Below are 18,332 nucleotides of genomic sequence, written 5' to 3'. Positions count from 1 at the left end.
GCACTGTTTCTTTCTCTTTTTGCTCTGTATGCACCACTCTGCATTTAATCATTAGTGATCGATCTCTGCTCCCCTCCACAGCATGCGTTTCTCCTGGTTCTCTCCCTCAGCCCCAACCAGTCCCAGCAGAAGACTGCCCCTCTCCGAGCCTGGTTCTGCTGGAGGTTTCTTCCTGTTAAAAGGGAGTTTTTCCTTCCCACTGTAGCCAAGTGCTTGCTCACAGGGGGTCGTTTTGACCGTTGGGGTTTTACATAATTATTGTATGGCCTTGCCTTACAATATAAAGCGCCTTGGGGCAACTGTTTGTGATTTGGCGCTATATAAAAAAATTGATTGATTGATTGATAATCCATGAACAAACTGTCATCTATACATTAAAAGCCAAGTACCTTCTGTGTACATGTATGAGTGTGTATGTTCAAACTGGGGAGAGCTGACATTTGCTACAGCATCACCAGTGTGCTTGGGTTCAGTTTGGCACATGTGTTCCAAGGCAGGAGGACTGAGCGAATAGTCTGATTTTCATGTGGTCACAGGGTTAATGACTCAACAAGGAAAGTTCAACTCTAACTACATTACTCGAGTTGGCCACCCAAAACTCCTGCAGCCTACAACTTGAGTCAAGGTACCTGTTTGGTACCAGTTGAGGTCAGGAATTAGGTCAGCCAGTAGTTCTACTGAGAACTGGTGAGGGAATGTTCCTGTCTACAGTTTCTTGTATTGTAATACTCAAAGATAGTCAAGTGTACATTCATCACCCAGTTCCATGAATTTGTGGATTTCAATGCCATGCCAAGCAGTACTGCACCATTTGATGTGTGAAGTGAAAAATGAATTCCTATCTGGCTTAAATGAGACTTAAAAATTGAGACTACATTAATTTTGAGTCAACTGTCAATTCTGCTACAGAGAGTATTGAGAAGGTCTCAGACTTAAGGATTAAGGTACAGTATATAAAAACTGCAAACATGGCTGAATATGGGAACATGATTGCTTAATATATTTACATTCTACAAATAGTGCTGTTATGCATCTGTGGTACATGAAGAACAGCAGCTCAGGTTTGTTTAAACTACACAATTTGATGACTCTGGTGCATAAGACAGCAGTTGTAGTCCTTTGTGTAAATTCACTGGGAGGAGTGTGTTCAGTCCAATGTTCAAATCAATTTTATTTATATAGTGCCAAATCACAACAGTTGCCCCAAGGCCATACAATAATTACGGAAAAACCCCAACGGTCAAAACGACCCCCTGTGAGCAAGCACTTGGCAACAGTGGGAAGGAAGAACTCCCTTTTAACAGGAAGAAACCTCCAGCAAAACCAGGCTCAGGGAGGGGCAGTCTTCTGCTGGGACTGGTTGGGGCTGAGGGAGAGAACCAGGAAAAACATGCTGTGGAAGAGAGCAGAGATCAATCACTAATGATTAAATGCAGAGTGGTGCATACAGAGCAAAAAGAAACACTCAGTGCATCATGGGAACCCCCCAGCAGTCTAAGTCTATAGCAGCATAACTAAGGGATGGTTCAGGGTCACCTGATCCAGCCCTAACTATAAGCTTTAGCAAAAAGGAAAGTTTTAAGCCTAATCTTAAAAGTAGAGAGGGTGTCTGTCTCCCTAATCTGAATTGGGAGCTGGTTCCACAGGAGAGGAGCCTGAAAGCTGAATGCTCTGCCTCCCATTCTACTCTTACAAACCCTAGGAACTACAAGTAAGCCTGCGGTCAGAGCAAAGTGCTCTATTGGGGTGATATGGTACTATGAGGTCCCTAAGATAAGATGGGACCTGATTATTCAAAACCTTATAAGAAGAATTTTAAATTCTATTCTAGAATTAACAGGAAGCCAATGAAGAGAGGCCAATATGGGTGAGATATGCTCTCTCCTAGTCCCTGTTAGCACTCTAGCTGCAGCATTTTGAATTAACTGAAGGCTTTTCAGGGAACTTTTAGGACAACCTGATAATTAAAATAGTCCAGCCTGTTCACCTGAACTAACGGCTTCACGTCTCTGCAGCCAGAGAAGTCTCCATCTCTGAAGAGAAGGCCTTCAGCACAACCCACCAAGCTGATATGAAGCAGCAGCAGTCAAAGTCACATTGTTCCACACATACCTTTTCATCCGTCCCATCTTTGCAGTCCTGGTCGCCATCACATTTCCAATCCTGCACTAAACACTCCATGCTCTGAGGACAGTAGAGGTTGGTGGTGCAGACTGGGGCTTTGGCACATCCCTTCTCATCTGAGCGGTCTCTGCAGTCTGGGTGACCATCACAGCGCATGGTGGCTGAGACACACTGGCCACTGGTGCACAAAAACTCAGCAGCGCTGCATTCCTGATTGGCTGCACAGAGAGATACAGCTTTCGACTGTGTACATTTGCATGATATTTTCTTAGTGCAGCAGATATTTACAGAGGAATCTTTCAAATGGTGAAAACACCAAATTCAGTACAAGTACTCCTTAGACGTTACTCTTGGCCACTTGAATTTTAAATGGGCAGCCAGGTAGGTCATTACAAGATGTGCTAATCATATTGAAAACTATACTACATTTGTCTGAAATTTTGTTACTATGACTAAATGTTATGAGTAAGAACAGCAAGAATGGGGGGAAAAGGTCAATTTCAGTTTGTACAGGGGTCAGAAGTTAAACTTGCACTAATAGGATTAATAAATGGAATAGTTCTGACCATGTTGAATGTTTGGTCTCCAAAATAGACAAACTGTCAATGCTGACTGGATTCTAGGACATATGTTGCCCTGTAATTTGATGACCAAGCATGCTACATGGTATAAACTATTCCTTTATAAAACTCTATTAACGCCAATAATTTGCATCACTTTTTTTTTAATAAAAAGAGTAACTTTTGATCCCTTTACAAACTGACCTTTGTCACCATTCTTGCCCTTTTTAACCCATAAAATTCAGATAGCCCAAACTACACCTATATGGAATGGTTGTGATCAGAAATGTAGTGTAGTTTGATATGATTGGAGCGAGCATCTTGTAATTTTGACCCCTGTGTAATGCTTCAATTAAACCCTACCTGGCTCCCTACTGAAAACTCAAAAGTAATGTCCAAGGAGTACGCGTGCCAATGTTGGTGCTCGTTTTCAGGGATTAATGATTGTTACAGTCACCTGCTCCATTACCTGTGCAGATGTCTACAGCGACTTACCGCAGTTTGCCTCGTCGCTGCCGTCCAGACAGTCGGCCTCCCCGTCACACACAAAGCTATTAGGAATGCAGCGGCTCTTTCCGTCACACTGGTGGTCGCAGTCCTCCATGGGAGGTCCACAGAGGAGTTCGTCTGAGCGGTCCTGACACTGATTTACACCGTCACACACCTGGGTCTGGTTGATACACTTCCTGCCATAGGCACACTGGAACTGATCTAAGATGGAGAAGATTTCAGGTGACTCAACTTTTAAAGCTTCAGCAGCCACTTAATGTTTGGATTATAGAACAGCATACAGGTTTCACAGGAACCTGAATCTTTGTACATACAGTACTCTGATTACTTTGCTGCTTTGTCATCTATTTCATAGTCTGCTTAGAGTTCGGTTATGTTTAGACTAATAAATCTTTATTATAATCTGCATTAATCTATTCTCGCTGTAGTCTGGAAATGTTCTTGAGTCAAAACTCAAGAACAGCCACCAAAAGTAGTTATGTAAACATGCTTAGAGTTCAGTTATGTTTAGACTAAAATCTATTATAATCTGCATTAATCTATTCTCCCTGTTGTCTGGAAATGTTCTCGAGTCAAAACTCAGCCACCAAAAGCAGTTATGTAAACATGTTGAGCAGTTTGCCAGTTTCAGTTATTTAGTGTCTAAAGACCAATTTGACACAGGCCAATAAAGTGTCGTTTTCCTATGGCTCAAAATTCCCTCAAATGTCTTATTGTCAACAACCTAAATATATTTGGGTCATTGCCAGGTAATATGAAGCTGTGTAGGAAAAAAACAAAAAACTCAATAGTTTCACTGAAGCCGATTAGAGACCAAAAACCAAGTCCTTCCATTTGCAAGTGAGGTTCTACTGGCACAAATACCCATTTAAGTTTAATTCATCTAAATTTACTTGGACATTAAAATCAAGTTGCTTGGGGTTTTTGGCATCTCATTTTGTAATTTTATCTTTGGACATTTGTGTTCAAACATTTATTCACATAAGGTCAGGGCATGTGCTGGTGTCACTGCATCACTGTGGGTCCTTGATGACAACCACCCAGGTGGTAAACTAGTCCAGCCCCACCTCAGAAACACCCATTTGCCACATCCAGGTGAGATGAGTCTTTTTTCCAGCCACTGGAGTCCTCAGCACCAAGGCACCCAAGCGCCAGATTATGCTGGAAGTGCAGCATGTGGCCAAAATGACAAAGCTGATGTTCCTCAGAGTGCATGTAATGCCCCTCATTAAAATCACTAAGTAACCATTAGTTTAGCATAGCCATGCTGGTGGTTGGCAAGAATCCTCTTTTTAGAGACCTAGTAGTGTCCAGGTCAACCACAGTAAGACAGGAAGCACCAAGACTGCGCTGAAGACTGACCTTCGTTTTCCTCTAAAGGCATCACAAGCCAAATTCAGTGACCTAAACTCTTCCCAACCATCATTTCAGAGGCTGAGTACCTGGAGAGACCTATCCACTGCATGTTAACTACTGCATTCTCCACATATTCCTGCCGAGCCTTTCCAGCAAGTGTAACAGAAATGCAGCCAAGTTTAAATTCTTGAAACACTGCTGAGTGTTAATGCTTGTGTACTACAGAGAGTTGAACCATCAGAACCAGTTACCTGCTTCGCATTGTGACGGACAGTCTTCCTCGTCTGACCCATCGGGGCAATCCACATCTCCATCACAAAAATGGTTGTAGTGGACACAGTGAATGTTGTTTTTGCAATGTTTCAAGGACAGCGGGCAGTTTTTGTGGGCTGGTGGTCCAACAGAGGCACTGGGTGCAGATGTGGTCTTCTCATCCTTTTCTTTATCCACTTCTTGCTCCTCTGCCAAGTTTAGAAATGAAGATTAATTTGTTGCAGGTGCTAAAACACTAACATGATGCTGCAACTTCAGAGTTATCTCAGGGGTCTAATTTCTTCTCATTGATCTTGCAAAGGTCAGTCAGATGTGACCTGTGTGGCTCATTTGTCTAATGATTAATTTAGAGCAAAGACACTTCAGACACTTTGAGGGTAACCTCTACTGGTGGTTGGCTCTCACTGCGGTATTGTATCACTTCCTGTTCCGGAGCACAGCGGTGTTTTGCTGTATCGGTTAGCTGTTTAATCTGCGCAGTTACACTGATCTAGTGAACTAGATAATGATTTGTTTCACAGTGTAATCTTCACATGCCTTAACTAAAGCACTCAATCTGCTGAATCACCTCTAAATTATTTACACATTCACTTTGTGTGTTTTTAGGAATCCGCTAGCTTAGCGCAGCTACTAGCTCTTAGCCGGTTTAGCATGGCGGCTTCTCCTGTCTCTCCTGCACTTTTCTGCTCTGGGTGTGAAATGTTTAGTTACTCCTCGGCCACCTTTAGCAGTAATGGTACTTGTAATAAGTGTAGCTTATTCGTAGCTTTGGAGGCCAGGCTGGGCGAATTGGAGACTCGGCTCCGCACCTTGGAAAATTCTACAGCTAGCCAGGCCCCTGTAGTCGGTGCGGACCAAGGTAGCTTAGCCGCCGTTAGTTCCCTCCCGGCAGATCCCGAGCAGCCGGGAAAGCAAGCCGACTGGGTGACTGAGGAGGAAGCGTAGTCCTAAACAGAAGCCCCGTGTACACCGCCAACCCGTTCACATTTCTAACTGTTTTTCCCCACTTGATGACACACCCGCCGAGGATCAAACTCTAGTTATTGGCGACTGTTTTGAGAAATGTGAAGTTAGCGACACCAGCAACCATAGTCAATTGTCTTCCGGGGGCCAGAGCAGGCGACACTGAAGGAAATTTGAAACTGCTGGCTAAGGCTAAGCGTAAATTTGGTAAGATTGTAATTCATGTCGGCAGTAATGACACCCGGTTACGCCAATCGGAGGTCACTAAAATTAATATTGAATCGGTGTGTAACTTTGCAAAGACAATGTCGGACTCTGTAGTTTTCTCTGGGCCCCTCCCCAATCGGACCGGGAGTGACATGTTTAGCCGCATGTTCTCCTTGAATTACTGGCTGTTTGAGTGGTGTCCAAAAAAAATGAGGTGGGCTTCATAGATAATTGGCAAAGCTTCTGGGGAAAACCTGGTCTTGTTAGGAGAGACGGCATTCATCCCACTTTGGATGGAGCAGCTCTCATTTCTAGAAATCTGGCCAATTTTCTTAAATCCTCCAAACTGTGACTATCCAGGGTTGGGACCAGGAAGCAGAGTTGTAGTCTTACACACACCTCTGCAGCTTCTCTTCCCCCTGCCATCCCCTCATTACCCCATCCCCGTAGAGACGAGGCCTGCTCCCAGACCAACAACCAGTAAAAATCTATTTAAGCATAAAAATTCAAAAAGAAAAAATATAGCACCTTCAACTGCACCACAGACTAAAACAGTTAAATGTGGTCTATTAAACATTAGATCTCTTCTAAGTCCTATTAGTAGCTGATATAATAATTGAACATATTGATTTATTCTGCCTTACAGAAACCTGGTTACAGCAGGATGAATATGTTAGTTTAAATGACTCAACACCCCCGAGTCACACTAACTGCCAGAACGCTCATAGCACGGGCCGATGATTAGCAGCAATCTTCCACGCCAGCTTATTAATCAAAAACCCAGACAGAGCTTTAATTCATTTGAAAGCTTGTCTTAGTCTTGTCCATCCAAATTGGAAGTCCCAAAAACCAGTTTTATTTGTTATCTATCGTCCTCCTGGTCGTTACTGTGAGTTTCTGTGAATTTTCGGACCTTTTGTCTAACTTAGTGCTTAGCTCAGATAAGATAACTATAGTGGGCGATTTTAACATCCACACAGATGCTGAGAATGACAGCCTCAACACTGCATTTAATCTATTGTTAGACTCGACTGGCTTTGCTCAAAATGTAAATGAGTCCACCCACCACTTTAATCATACCTTAGATCTTGTTCTGACTAATGGTATGGAAATTGAAGACTTAACAGTATTCCCTGAAAACCCCCTTCTGTCTGATCATTTTTAAACATTTACATTTACTCTGATGGACTACAAAGCAGTGGGGAATAAGTCTCATTACAGTAGAAGTCTTTCAGAAAGTGCTGTAACTAGGTTTACGGATATGATTCCTTCTTTATGTTCTCCAATGCCATATACCAACACAGGGCAGAGTAGCTACCTAAACTCTGAGTGAGATAGATCTTGTCAATAGTTTTACATCCTCATTGAGGACAACTTTGGATGCTGTAGCTCCTCTGGAAAAGAGAGCCTTAAATCAGAAGTGCCTGACGCCGTGGTATAACAAACTTGCAGCTTAAAGCAGATAACCCGTAAGTTGGAGAGGAAATGGCGTCTCACTAATTTAGAAGATCTTCACTTAGCCTGGAAAAAGAGTCTGTTGCTCTATAAAAAAGCCCTCCGTAAAGCTAGGACATCTTACTACTCATCACTAATTGAAGAAAATAACCCCAGGTTTCTTTTCAGCACTGTAGCCAGGCTGACAGAGTCAGAGCTCTATTGAGCCGAGTATTCCTTTAACTAGTAATGACTTCATGACTTTCTTTGCAATAAAATTTTAACTATTAGAGAAAAAATTACTCACCCATCCCAAAGACATATCGTTCTCTTTGGCTGCTTTCAGTGATGCCGGTATTTGGTTAGACTCTCTCCATCACTTGACCCAGCTATCTTAGCTAATTATAGGCCAATCTCCAACCTTCCTTTTCTCTCAAAAAATCTTGAAAGGGTAGTTGTAAAACAGCTAACTGATCATCTGCAGAGGAATGGTCTATTTGAAGAGTTTCAGTCAGGTTTTAGAATTCATCATAGTACAGAAACAGCATTAGTGAAGGTTACAAATGATCTTATGGCCTCGGACAGTGGACTCATCTCTGTGCTTGTTCTGTTAGACCTCAGTGCTGCTTTTGATACTGTTGACCATAAAATTTTATTACAGAGATTAGAGCATGCCATAGGTATTAAAGGCACTGCGCTGCGGTGGTTTGAATGATATTTGTCTAATAGATTACAATTTGTTCATGTAAATGGGGAATCTTCTTCACCGACTAAAGTTAATTATGGAGTTCCACAAGGTTCTGTGCTAGGACCAATTTTATTCACTTTATACATGCTTCCCTTAGGCAGTATTATTAGACGGTATTGCTTAAATTTTCATTGTTACGCAGATGATACCCAGCTTTATCTATCCATGAAGCCAGAGGACACACACCAATTAGCTAAACTGCAGGATTGTCTTACAGACATAAAGACATGGATGACCTCTAATTTCCTGCTTTTAAACTCATAAAACTGAAGTTATTGTACTTGGTCCCACAAATCTTAGAAACATGGTGTCTAACCAGATCCTTACTCTGGATGGCATTACCCTGACCTCTAGTAATACTGTGAGAAATCTTGGAGTCATTTTTGATCAGGATATGTCATTCAAAGCGCATATTAAACAAATATGTAGGACTGCTTTTTTGCATTTACGCAATATCTCTAAAATCAGAAAGGTCTTGTCTCAGTGATGCTGAAAAACTAATTCATGCATTTATTTCCTCTAGGCTGGACTATTGTAATTCATTATTATCAGGTTGTCCTAAATGTTCCCTAAAAAGCCTTCAGTTAATTCAAAATGCTGCAGCTAGAGTACTGACGGGGACTAGAAGGAGAGAGCATATCTCACCCATATTGGCCTCTCTTCATTGGCTTCCTGTTAATTCTAGAATAGAGTTTAAAATTCTTCTTCTTACTTATAAGGTTTTGAATAATCAGGTCCCATCTTATCTTAGGGACCTCATAGTACCATATCACCCCAATAGAGCGCTTCGCTCTCAGACTGCAGGCTTACTTGTAGTTCCTAGGGTTTGTAAGAGTAGAATGGGAGGCAGAGCCTTCAGCTTTCAGGCTCCTCTCCTGTGGAACCAGCTCCCAATTCGGATCAGGGAGACAGACACCCTCTCTACTTTTAAGATTAGGCTTAAAACTTTCCTTTTTGCTAAAGCTTATAGTTAGGGCTGGATCAGGTGACCCTGAATCATCCCTTAGTTATGCTGCTATAGACTTAGACTGCTGGGGGGTTCCCATGATGCACTGAGTGTTTCTTTTTGCTCTGTATGCACCAATCTGCATTTAATCAGTGATTGATCTCTGCTCCCCTCCACAGCATGTCTTTTTCCAGGTTCTCTCCCTCAGCCCCAACCAGTCCCAGCAGAAGACTGCCCCTCCCTGAGCCTGGTTCTGCTGGAGGTTTCTTCCTGTTAAAAGGGAGTTTTTCCTTCCCACTGTCGCCAAGTGCTTGCTCACAGGGGGTCGTTTTGACAGTTGGGGTTTTTCTGTAATTATTGTATGGCTTTGCCTTGCAATATGAAGCGCCTTGGGGCAACTGTTTGTGATTTGGCGCTATATAAATGAAATTGATTTGATTTGAAGTGTTCATGTAGCCATTCTGTTAAAGAAAACAGTAAAAGCATCTTTTCTGCTTGTTTTATTTTTTGATCATTGCAAAAAAAAAAAAAAGACCAATTCTATTCCTGGTAAAGTTTGAGAATTCCATAGCAAGTTGTGCTTTTACTAAAGTCTTGGACATGGAAGTTTAAAAGTCTCTAAATATAAAGCATCACATCTCCACACTGACTCTTGATAAGTAGTATATTTAGACTTGCAAGGTTCCAGATTTTCCTGAAGTTTTTCCCAGTAGAACTGTTCAGTTTGTTAGCCACATCAGTTTTCACTTTAAACAACTGAAACTACAACAATTTTACAAGCCTCATGATGCCAACACTAGTGCATGTGGCACAGCAGTTGGCATTGAACAGCATGCTGGGAAACTCAGTTTCTCAGCAAGTCATGACCTCTTGTTGCTGTATTTTAACCAACATGGGTAAAAAAAAAATAAATTCTACAATTTGCCAAACAAGGCAAACTTTGATATTTCCTGTGATTCAGGAGTATTTCAATGTTCTTACAGTAGTGGGGCTGAAGTGCAGTTTCTTAATTTGTAAAAACTATGAGGGAATGCACCTTTAAGTAAACTGCTACACCTTAGTTTTCTGTTATTTCAAACACTACAAAACTCAACATTTATACGTCTAAACTAAATTTCACATGCATGCTCATTTTGCTTAGTTACAACTGGTTGCAAATTGTGCCGTCTCCATTGGTCAACTCACCGCAGTTTGCCTCATCCGTGCCATCCAGACAGTCCTGCTCACCGTCGCAGAGTAAGTTGGCAGGTAAGCAGCGGCTCATGTTGTCGCAGTGATGAACGCATCCGTCTATTTGAGTCATACAGGCCAGTTCATCAGAACGGTCCTGACACTGCGGCACTCCGTCACAGACCTGTTTCTTGTCAAGACACTTCTTCCCATGTGCACACTGAAACTCATCTGTCACAGATGGGATGGAGATGATCAGTGATGTTTGCTGCCTTTGGTGTTCAGATGCAGTAGACAACAGAAATGTCACTTATGAGTGATGGGACCCACCAGCATGCAAACCCCTGTACATCAATATATACTTAGTCCTTTATTAATATGAAATAAACCTCAATTACCTGCAGGTGCCTGACAGAAGTCGTATCTATAAAGCGTGTCTCTCCCACCATGGAGTACCAGCATCTTAATTGGCCAAAATGATTATGTGGCTGCAGAGAGACGTCACTGCACCCGACATATTTACCCAACACTTCAGCGTTTGTGCAGAGCGCTTAAATTTCCACACCTTTTAAGGCAACAATCATATAGGGTGGATCAAGACCGTTTTGCTATTAGTCTACAGGCAGGTGATTTGTCACAATCACAGGATAGAAAGAAGTCTTCCTGCTGAGGGTAAGTGCTTTTATCGTATTCAGACTTAACAGCTTATTGCCAAAAAAGCCAACAAGCAGACTGTTTAAGAAAACACAGATGAAGCTTTCTATTCCCTCTGCCAGTCCCTCTGGAAGTTTGTGAGTGCAGCATTTAAATGAACCAATTCAGACACCTGCTTTAAAGTTTAACTCACTACACCAGCTAAAGTTTAAGACCAGCTCTGACTCCTCCACTAGAGGTGGGCAGATCAATCCTAATATCGATACCAACGCTGGTATTGATATTGAACGATCCTCGTGTAAAAAGATCAATACTCAAGCTTTTTTCTCTCCCGCACACACTGACTGCTGCGCACGCAGATTCAGCAAAGTCTACTCTCTGTAGGTCTTTTGTTGTTGCGCCATCAAGTGGCTCAACGGGGAGGAAATTCCTTATTCTTTGTATTATTTTCTTCTACTGTTTGAAGTGAAAAAAAAACAAGTTCAAAATTGCTTACAATATTTGTTGTGGTGTTAGTTTTTCTTTGTGGTTTGTCAGCTCTCTAACCTCAGAAGATTGTTTGTGCACTGAAGGGAAAAAAAATTCCTTATTTTTTGTATTATTGTGTTTGACTTGAAAAACAGAATAAGTTTGAAACTGTTTACAGTATTTGTTGTGGTATGTTAATTTTGTTGTATTGTGGTTTGTCAGCCCTCTACCTCAGGAGATTGTTTTAAGTTGTGTTGAGTGATTTTTTTTTTTTTTTTAAATGATTGTGATAAAGTATTTTGTTGTCACGTACAATGTTTGGCAAAATTCTATCCTAGGTCTTTTGGATCCTTTGGGTCTCTGAAGCTTAAATATGAAAAAGTATCGGTATCAATATCAGCAATACTGGGCCTGTGTTTACTTGTATCGGATCAATACCAAAATTCCCGGTATCGCCCATCTCCATACCTACTGGTGCTCAGGTCATATGAAGCCTGAAGCCAAACACATCTGAACAATTACAAAAAAAAAAAAAAAAAATGGCTTAAGTTAAAAGTGCTGAATTTCAGAGGTACCTTTTCCGCACATCACAGCGCAGTCTTGTTCATCTGAACCGTCTTCACAGTCGTTTTCTCCATCACACACGTGAGTGTGAGACAAACACTGGGAACCATCCTTACACATGAAGCCCCGCCCACACGACAGACCACCGGCTGCAAGACAGCACGTGCGCTGTCACTCAAAAGAACAACTCACCACACGTCATTAAAACAAACACATCAAAACAATAATAAGTATAACGGACGCAGCTCACCTCGCAGCGGCGCTAACATCATCAGCATCAGTGCAAAAACCAGCCGACACCCCCCCATAACTACACGCAGAGCACACCTGCCCACGGTCACGAGCCGCCTTTTATCAAGCCGCCGCTCACATCAAACACCTGGCGGCTGGGGGCGGGGCTAAAGCTGTCAACGTAAGCGACCGTCAACTTCAGCCAGTTATTTTCTAAAAATCACCAACATATAAAATAAATAAAAATAGTTTCTTATATGCTGTATAACATTTATTTTATTATTGCACTTTAACAAATATAATTCTGGAGTAACATTAAAGAACATATTGTCAAATTTTGCAATAATAATAATCATCATAATAATATCATTAATAATAATTATGGTAAATGTAGTTAAAGGAAGCTTAAAAGCATCAAAAGTGCTGAACAAATGTTTAAACCGCAAAACAAACCCTCAACATATACAAAGAACAAATTAAAACATTCAGCAGGTAAGTATACTTCAAGATAAAATCACAATGTGCTTTAGAGGAATTTAAGAACACAGAATGCAGAAACTAAAAGCAGCAATAACATAAAACTAGTTAAAAGCAAGCCTGTACATTTACATTAAGTACAGTTTGAGCTTGTTCAAGAAAACCAGAAATAAAATAAAATAAAATCAATCATAACTAATGTGACTAAATGCGATTTAGATTTTATATGTATGTATATATATATATATATATATATATATATATATATATATATATATATATATATATATATATATATACTGCCAATAAATGGTGAACATGATTTACTTTATTTTCAGAATTATATGTTGGCCAAACATATTTTATTTTTGAGACTGGACATTTTTCAACATTTTAAAAATATTTCTAAACCTTTTTAAACAGCCTCATAACTAAAAGGGCACTCAGGGAGCACACACCTCAGCCAAGGTCAGACAGGCCTCTGATCACGAGGTCTTTGGCATTTTCCTTCCTTTATTCACTGAGTTTTGATCCTCATCGCTGCCCCTTTGATCCTGATCCTGATCACTCATCTTTCATTCTGATCTGGGATTCTGAGTTTTGATCCCAGCAGCTGACCTTTAATCCTACATCACTCATCTTTGATAGTCTTGCTGTCTTTGAGCAATGCACCCTGAACAAGGTTACGTAGGGAGACTAAGATAAGGTGTATCACTGACATTGTGAGGGAGTACTACCTTTGACATTTTGGCCATGTAGCACATTTCTCTGTGCATAATCCAGCACGTAGGTGCCCGAGTACTGAGGACCCAAGTGACTGGAGGAGACCAAGGAGACACCAACACTTCACTTGGCTGCAGCGGATAGATGGCTATTTTACAAACTGACCCATTGTCATTCTGAGTGGTTGCCATTCAGGAACCTTAGGGTTCTGTGTTGTCGTGGATGCACCAGCGCCTGCTCCCAGGCTTGACTTGAATGTAAGGATTATCTTTAATAAACAAAATCACTTTTACAGCCAGTTCTCTTGAGAGAAATCAGGGGATGGAAACACAAACATTTTGAAGTATTGATTTTATTTATTTACTCATTACAGGTATTCTGCTTTGAATTGTATTATACCATAAAAGTCTAGTTCAGCATATGTTATACCACCTACCCATCTATCATCCATCTATCTATTGCTCTCTCTCTCTCTCTATATATATATATATATATATATGTGTGTGTGTGTGTGTGTATTTATGTATATGATGTATTGGTTTTTAGGGGAAAACATTGAATGCAGTGAAACATTAGGGGGCCCTAGACACAAACCCAGGTTACACAAAATATACTCTGATATTAACAGTAATATTTTATGTCTATATTTTATTTTAAAACATTGTTAATGTCTCACCTCTGTGGTATGTTAACAGTTTAAACTTTGTGCTCCTGTGTCTCTGACTTCTCTCTTTGACAGTTATGGTAGAAATGATTCCACAATTAATCAGAGCTTCACTTAATAAGACATTAAAGGTGTTAAACCACGGCCATTTTTGGTGCACAGGGCTCTACGAGGAGGTGATGGTCTGCTTGCTGCAGCCCCTCGCCACAGTGATATGTTTTTATTTTTGTCCACTTGATGATAGCAAACAGACATGTGCATCACAGTGGTCAGTTAGTTAGTCAGTTAGTCCATGTCCATCCAAACACAGTACTGTCCAGCTGGACTGTTCAGAATGACAGATCTCCATGGCCTCTTCTGTCATAGCCACACCTCCTGTCAGTTTTTAGTGTACACACCAACGCCACACTTGTGGGGCACTCAGACAAATTTCACTGCCAACACGACAATGGTTGTCTGCAGTTTGTTGTCGTGCCAAGAGTGTGAGGGGCCACACATTTTTTAAGTGCCATGCGAGCGGTGTTAGATGATTGTACGTGTCAGCTGAAATTTGTCCGACACCTACCACGAGACAGTTCAATGGCCTCGCACAGTGCACACTCTGTCTTTCAGCCACTGGTGTGCGTAAATAGTCTTAGCAACAGGTGTAGGAGGCGTTAGAGGCAGCTACGACATTACATGGTTTGGATACGATTCCTGCTTCATGCGCACTTACTTAAACAAATGTTTAATGATATATATATATATATATACATACATATATACAAGGGCTGTCAATAAAGTATAGGTCCTTTTTAGTTTTTCAAAAACTAACTAACTAAACTCATTAAAAAAATCTCCTTTAACAGTGGAATATCCGGATAAAATGCTGAAACCGACTTCTTCTGAAACTTCTCTGTTCTCTCACGACGTCCTGGATCAATAGAGCCTGAAATGTGGAGGGTTTTCAGCTTGAAACAGGCTGACGACGGCGCCTGAGAGCGCTGCACGACGTCTCACTCCGTGGGAAGTCCTTAAAGCGACAGAATCACCTCAAAATCTCTCATCAGCCGTTAAAACTTTCACCGAAAACCAGCTTAATTTTTCGAACCGTGTCCACTTCGATGTGCCTCACAGGTTTAGAAAAAATTTTGATCAAACAAAGCGCCAGTCTCTCAGCAACTTCTCAGACAAAGAAATTCCGACGAGGGACTGGACGACTCCTCCCACAAGGAGTGCTCACAGGTGGATGACGTCACCGACAGGCGTGGAAAAACGCGCACGAGGGTTCAAGCATGTCTGACGTAAAAACATATGAATGAAATCCATATAGTTTTTTAAAAAAATAAAAAGGACCTGTACTTTATTGACAGACCTTGTATATATATATATATATATATATATATATATATATATATATATATATAGTTCTGTATGTACATATAGATTGTTCTATATGTTGTTCTATATATATAAATATAGATATATATTATATCTATATTTAGAAAATTCATGAAAATATTAAAACTAGCAGAGCATTCAGAGAGCACATACCTCAGCCTGATAATAACCAACGAACTTTTTCTGTTTTTATGTTTGTATTCTTTTTTCCAGGTGTTTATTTTTAATATTTACTCACTTTATGACCTCTGATCCTGAAAATTGTTTTATAAATCAACTTTATGATGTCCAGATTAATCTGATGTCCTTAAAACATTTGATTCAAATAATTTAACAAACAATCCCAAAAAATTCACATTACAGTGCATCATCTTCATTATCATTTTGCAGTAATATTTTGTCTGTATATTTAATTTTTAATCATTGTTAAATGTAAAGTGTTTCACCTCTGTGGTGTGTTCACAGTTTTAATTTTATGGTCCTGTGTTTCTGATTTCTCTCATTGAGGTTTGTGGCAGAAATGAATCCAGAATTCATGGGAGCTTAAATTAATATAATACGTGTTAAGCCCCACCCACATTGTGGTCGTGAGGTGGGCATCACAGCTTCATGCTACAAAGAGGGTGTCACAAAATCTTAAAGTCATAAAGGATCATTTTTGATCAAATAAATGTAAGAAACATTAAAATTTTGTTCCAGTGGAGCAAATAAAAGAACATTAATGTAATATTTATAAGAAAAGAGAGAAAAGTGTAAATGACTTCGTTCTACTTAATTCATGGAGAGAACAGAGAAGATTCAGGATCTATTGCAAAAATTCATTCAATCTAAAAACCAGAAGAGCACTCAAGCAGCACATACCTTAGCCAGTTTGCTCTGTTTTAATGTCTGTTTCTATAAATGAGACTTTATGATGGGCAGTCATCTGATGTCCGTAAAACGTATGACTGGATTAAACCATTGAGGTCCAGTCACACTGGAGGTTGCAGTGGTTGCAACCCGGTTATGACACAGGTTTAGACAAAATGTTTCAAGTGTGCACCTCTGAACAACCTGTTTCAAACTTCTTTCCACCATCTTGGTTTATTTTGTTCAAGTGAGCAGCCAGCTGACATCACGCTGCCTTTCTTGACTCTCCTGACAGCTCTCCTGATGATGTGAATGACTCATTACCATGAACAAAAGACTGAAACTGCTTAGACCTGAGTACCCCAGGAGCTTTTCTCTGAATGTAAAGCATCAAGCAGGTACCTCAGTGTTGAAGACCCAGTGACAAAAGAAGACAGTGGCCACGCCCACGTCACCTGGCACACACAGTTTCCCAACCCTGACCTTTTGGACCCAAAGTACTGCACACTTTGCATTTTTCACTGTTGTAACTGCATAAAATTAGCCAAATCAGCAGTGTTCCATTGTTCATCCAGCTGGCGATTGGTTGAACTGAGTGAGCTGGTCTGAGTAGATCAAGGACGAGTGGGAAAAATGTGCAGTACTCTGGGTCCTGAGAACCGGTACTGGAAACACCTCTTAAGAGAAGTGGAAAATGGCCAGTTGTCTGCCTGGGTGGCTGTGATCCAGAACTTAAGATGGTTCTGCAGTGCGATGTGGTGTCACCAGTGCATGCTGATGGGTCAGCTGTTCAGGAAGTCATCTGACTGCAAGATTCCAAACAAAAGGACAGAAAAGACAACAACATCTTTAGTAACATCTTTGAGAGCGACTGAATGAATTCACACAAAGACACATGGTGTAAGAGCAGTTGCTGCTTTTACACCATGAAAAGCAGCAGAAATGTCTGGGGAGGATCCTGTTTATAGACTATTTAACATATACATTTTTTTAAACAAAAAAAAAAACTTAAACTTAACAGTTTTTTTTAACAGTTTATTGGAAATTGGGCTACTGCTGGGCAAAGATTAGAGGAGGAGAATGTGTCAGACAACGAGAGAAGAGGAAAACTAGAAGGGTGGAAGTGACAGTCGGGACTTGGAATGTTGGCAGTATGACTGGTAAAGGGAGAAAGCTGGCTGATATGATGGAGAGGAGAACGGTAGACATACTGTGTGTGGAAGACACCAAGTGGAAGGGAAGAAGGAGCAGGAGCATAGGCAGTGGCTTCAAGTTGTTGTATCATGGTGTGGACAGGAAGAGAAATGGCAATGGGGCCATTTTAAAGGAAGAGTATGTTAAGAGTGTGTTGGAGGTTAAGTGAGTGTCTGAGTGTAAAGTTGGAAATTGAAGGGGTGATGATGAATATCATCAGTGCATATGACCCACAGGTAAGTTATGAGACAAAGGAGAAAGAAGATTTCTGGAGTTAGTTAGATGAGGTGGTGGAGAGTGAACCCAAGCATGAAAGAGTGGTGATAGGAGTGGACTTCAATGGGCATGTTGGTGAAGGGAACAGAGGTGATGAGGAAGTAATGGGTAGATATGGTATCAAGGATAGGAATGGGGAAGGACAGATGGTAGTTGATGGTGCAAAGGGTTGGAAATGGCTGTGGTGAATACCTACTTTAAGAAAGAGAGGAGCACAGGTTGACATGTAAGAGTGGAGGAAGGTGCACATAGGTGGACCACATTCTTTGTAGGAGATGCAAACTAAAAGAAATTGGAGACTGTAAGGTGGTGGCACGAGAGAGTGTAGTTAGACTAGCACACGGTGGTGATTTAGAGGTGAAGAAAAGGAAGCGCGTCAAAGCTCAACAAAGGATCTGATGGTGGAAGCTGAAGGAGGAAGACTCACTCACTGAACTCATCTTCAACTGCTTATCCAGGATTGGGTCACAGGGAAGGACGAACACTGTGTGAAATTCAGTGAGCAGGTGAAACAGGCAGTGGATGAAGGGGAAGCAGTTTTGAACAACTGGAAAAGTACTG

The 18,332-nt window shown here is 41.0% G+C and overlaps 1 protein-coding gene across 1 annotated transcript in view; it reads right to left on the bottom strand.

Annotated features, from left to right (window-relative positions):
- lrp13 (low-density lipoprotein receptor related-protein 13) overlaps positions 1 to 18,332 on the bottom strand; it is a 44,874-nt gene that overhangs the window by 16,371 nt on the left and 10,171 nt on the right. Inside the window, exons 3-8 of the mRNA XM_034169611.1 lie at positions 13,423 to 13,502; positions 11,989 to 12,126; positions 10,307 to 10,522; positions 4,802 to 5,011; positions 3,180 to 3,395; positions 2,113 to 2,342 (exon numbers count right to left, since the gene is read on the bottom strand). Of these exons, the coding sequence (XP_034025502.1) occupies positions 2,113 to 2,342; positions 3,180 to 3,395; positions 4,802 to 5,011; positions 10,307 to 10,522; positions 11,989 to 12,126; positions 13,423 to 13,502 (1,090 nt within the window). The remainder of the gene's footprint in view (positions 1 to 2,112; positions 2,343 to 3,179; positions 3,396 to 4,801; positions 5,012 to 10,306; positions 10,523 to 11,988; positions 12,127 to 13,422; positions 13,503 to 18,332) is intronic.

Source organism: Thalassophryne amazonica, chromosome 5, assembly GCF_902500255.1.
Source record: "Thalassophryne amazonica chromosome 5, fThaAma1.1, whole genome shotgun sequence".
Lineage (NCBI taxonomy): Eukaryota > Metazoa > Chordata > Actinopteri > Batrachoidiformes > Batrachoididae > Thalassophryne > Thalassophryne amazonica.
This window is presented reverse-complemented; position numbering and strand designations above follow the sequence as displayed.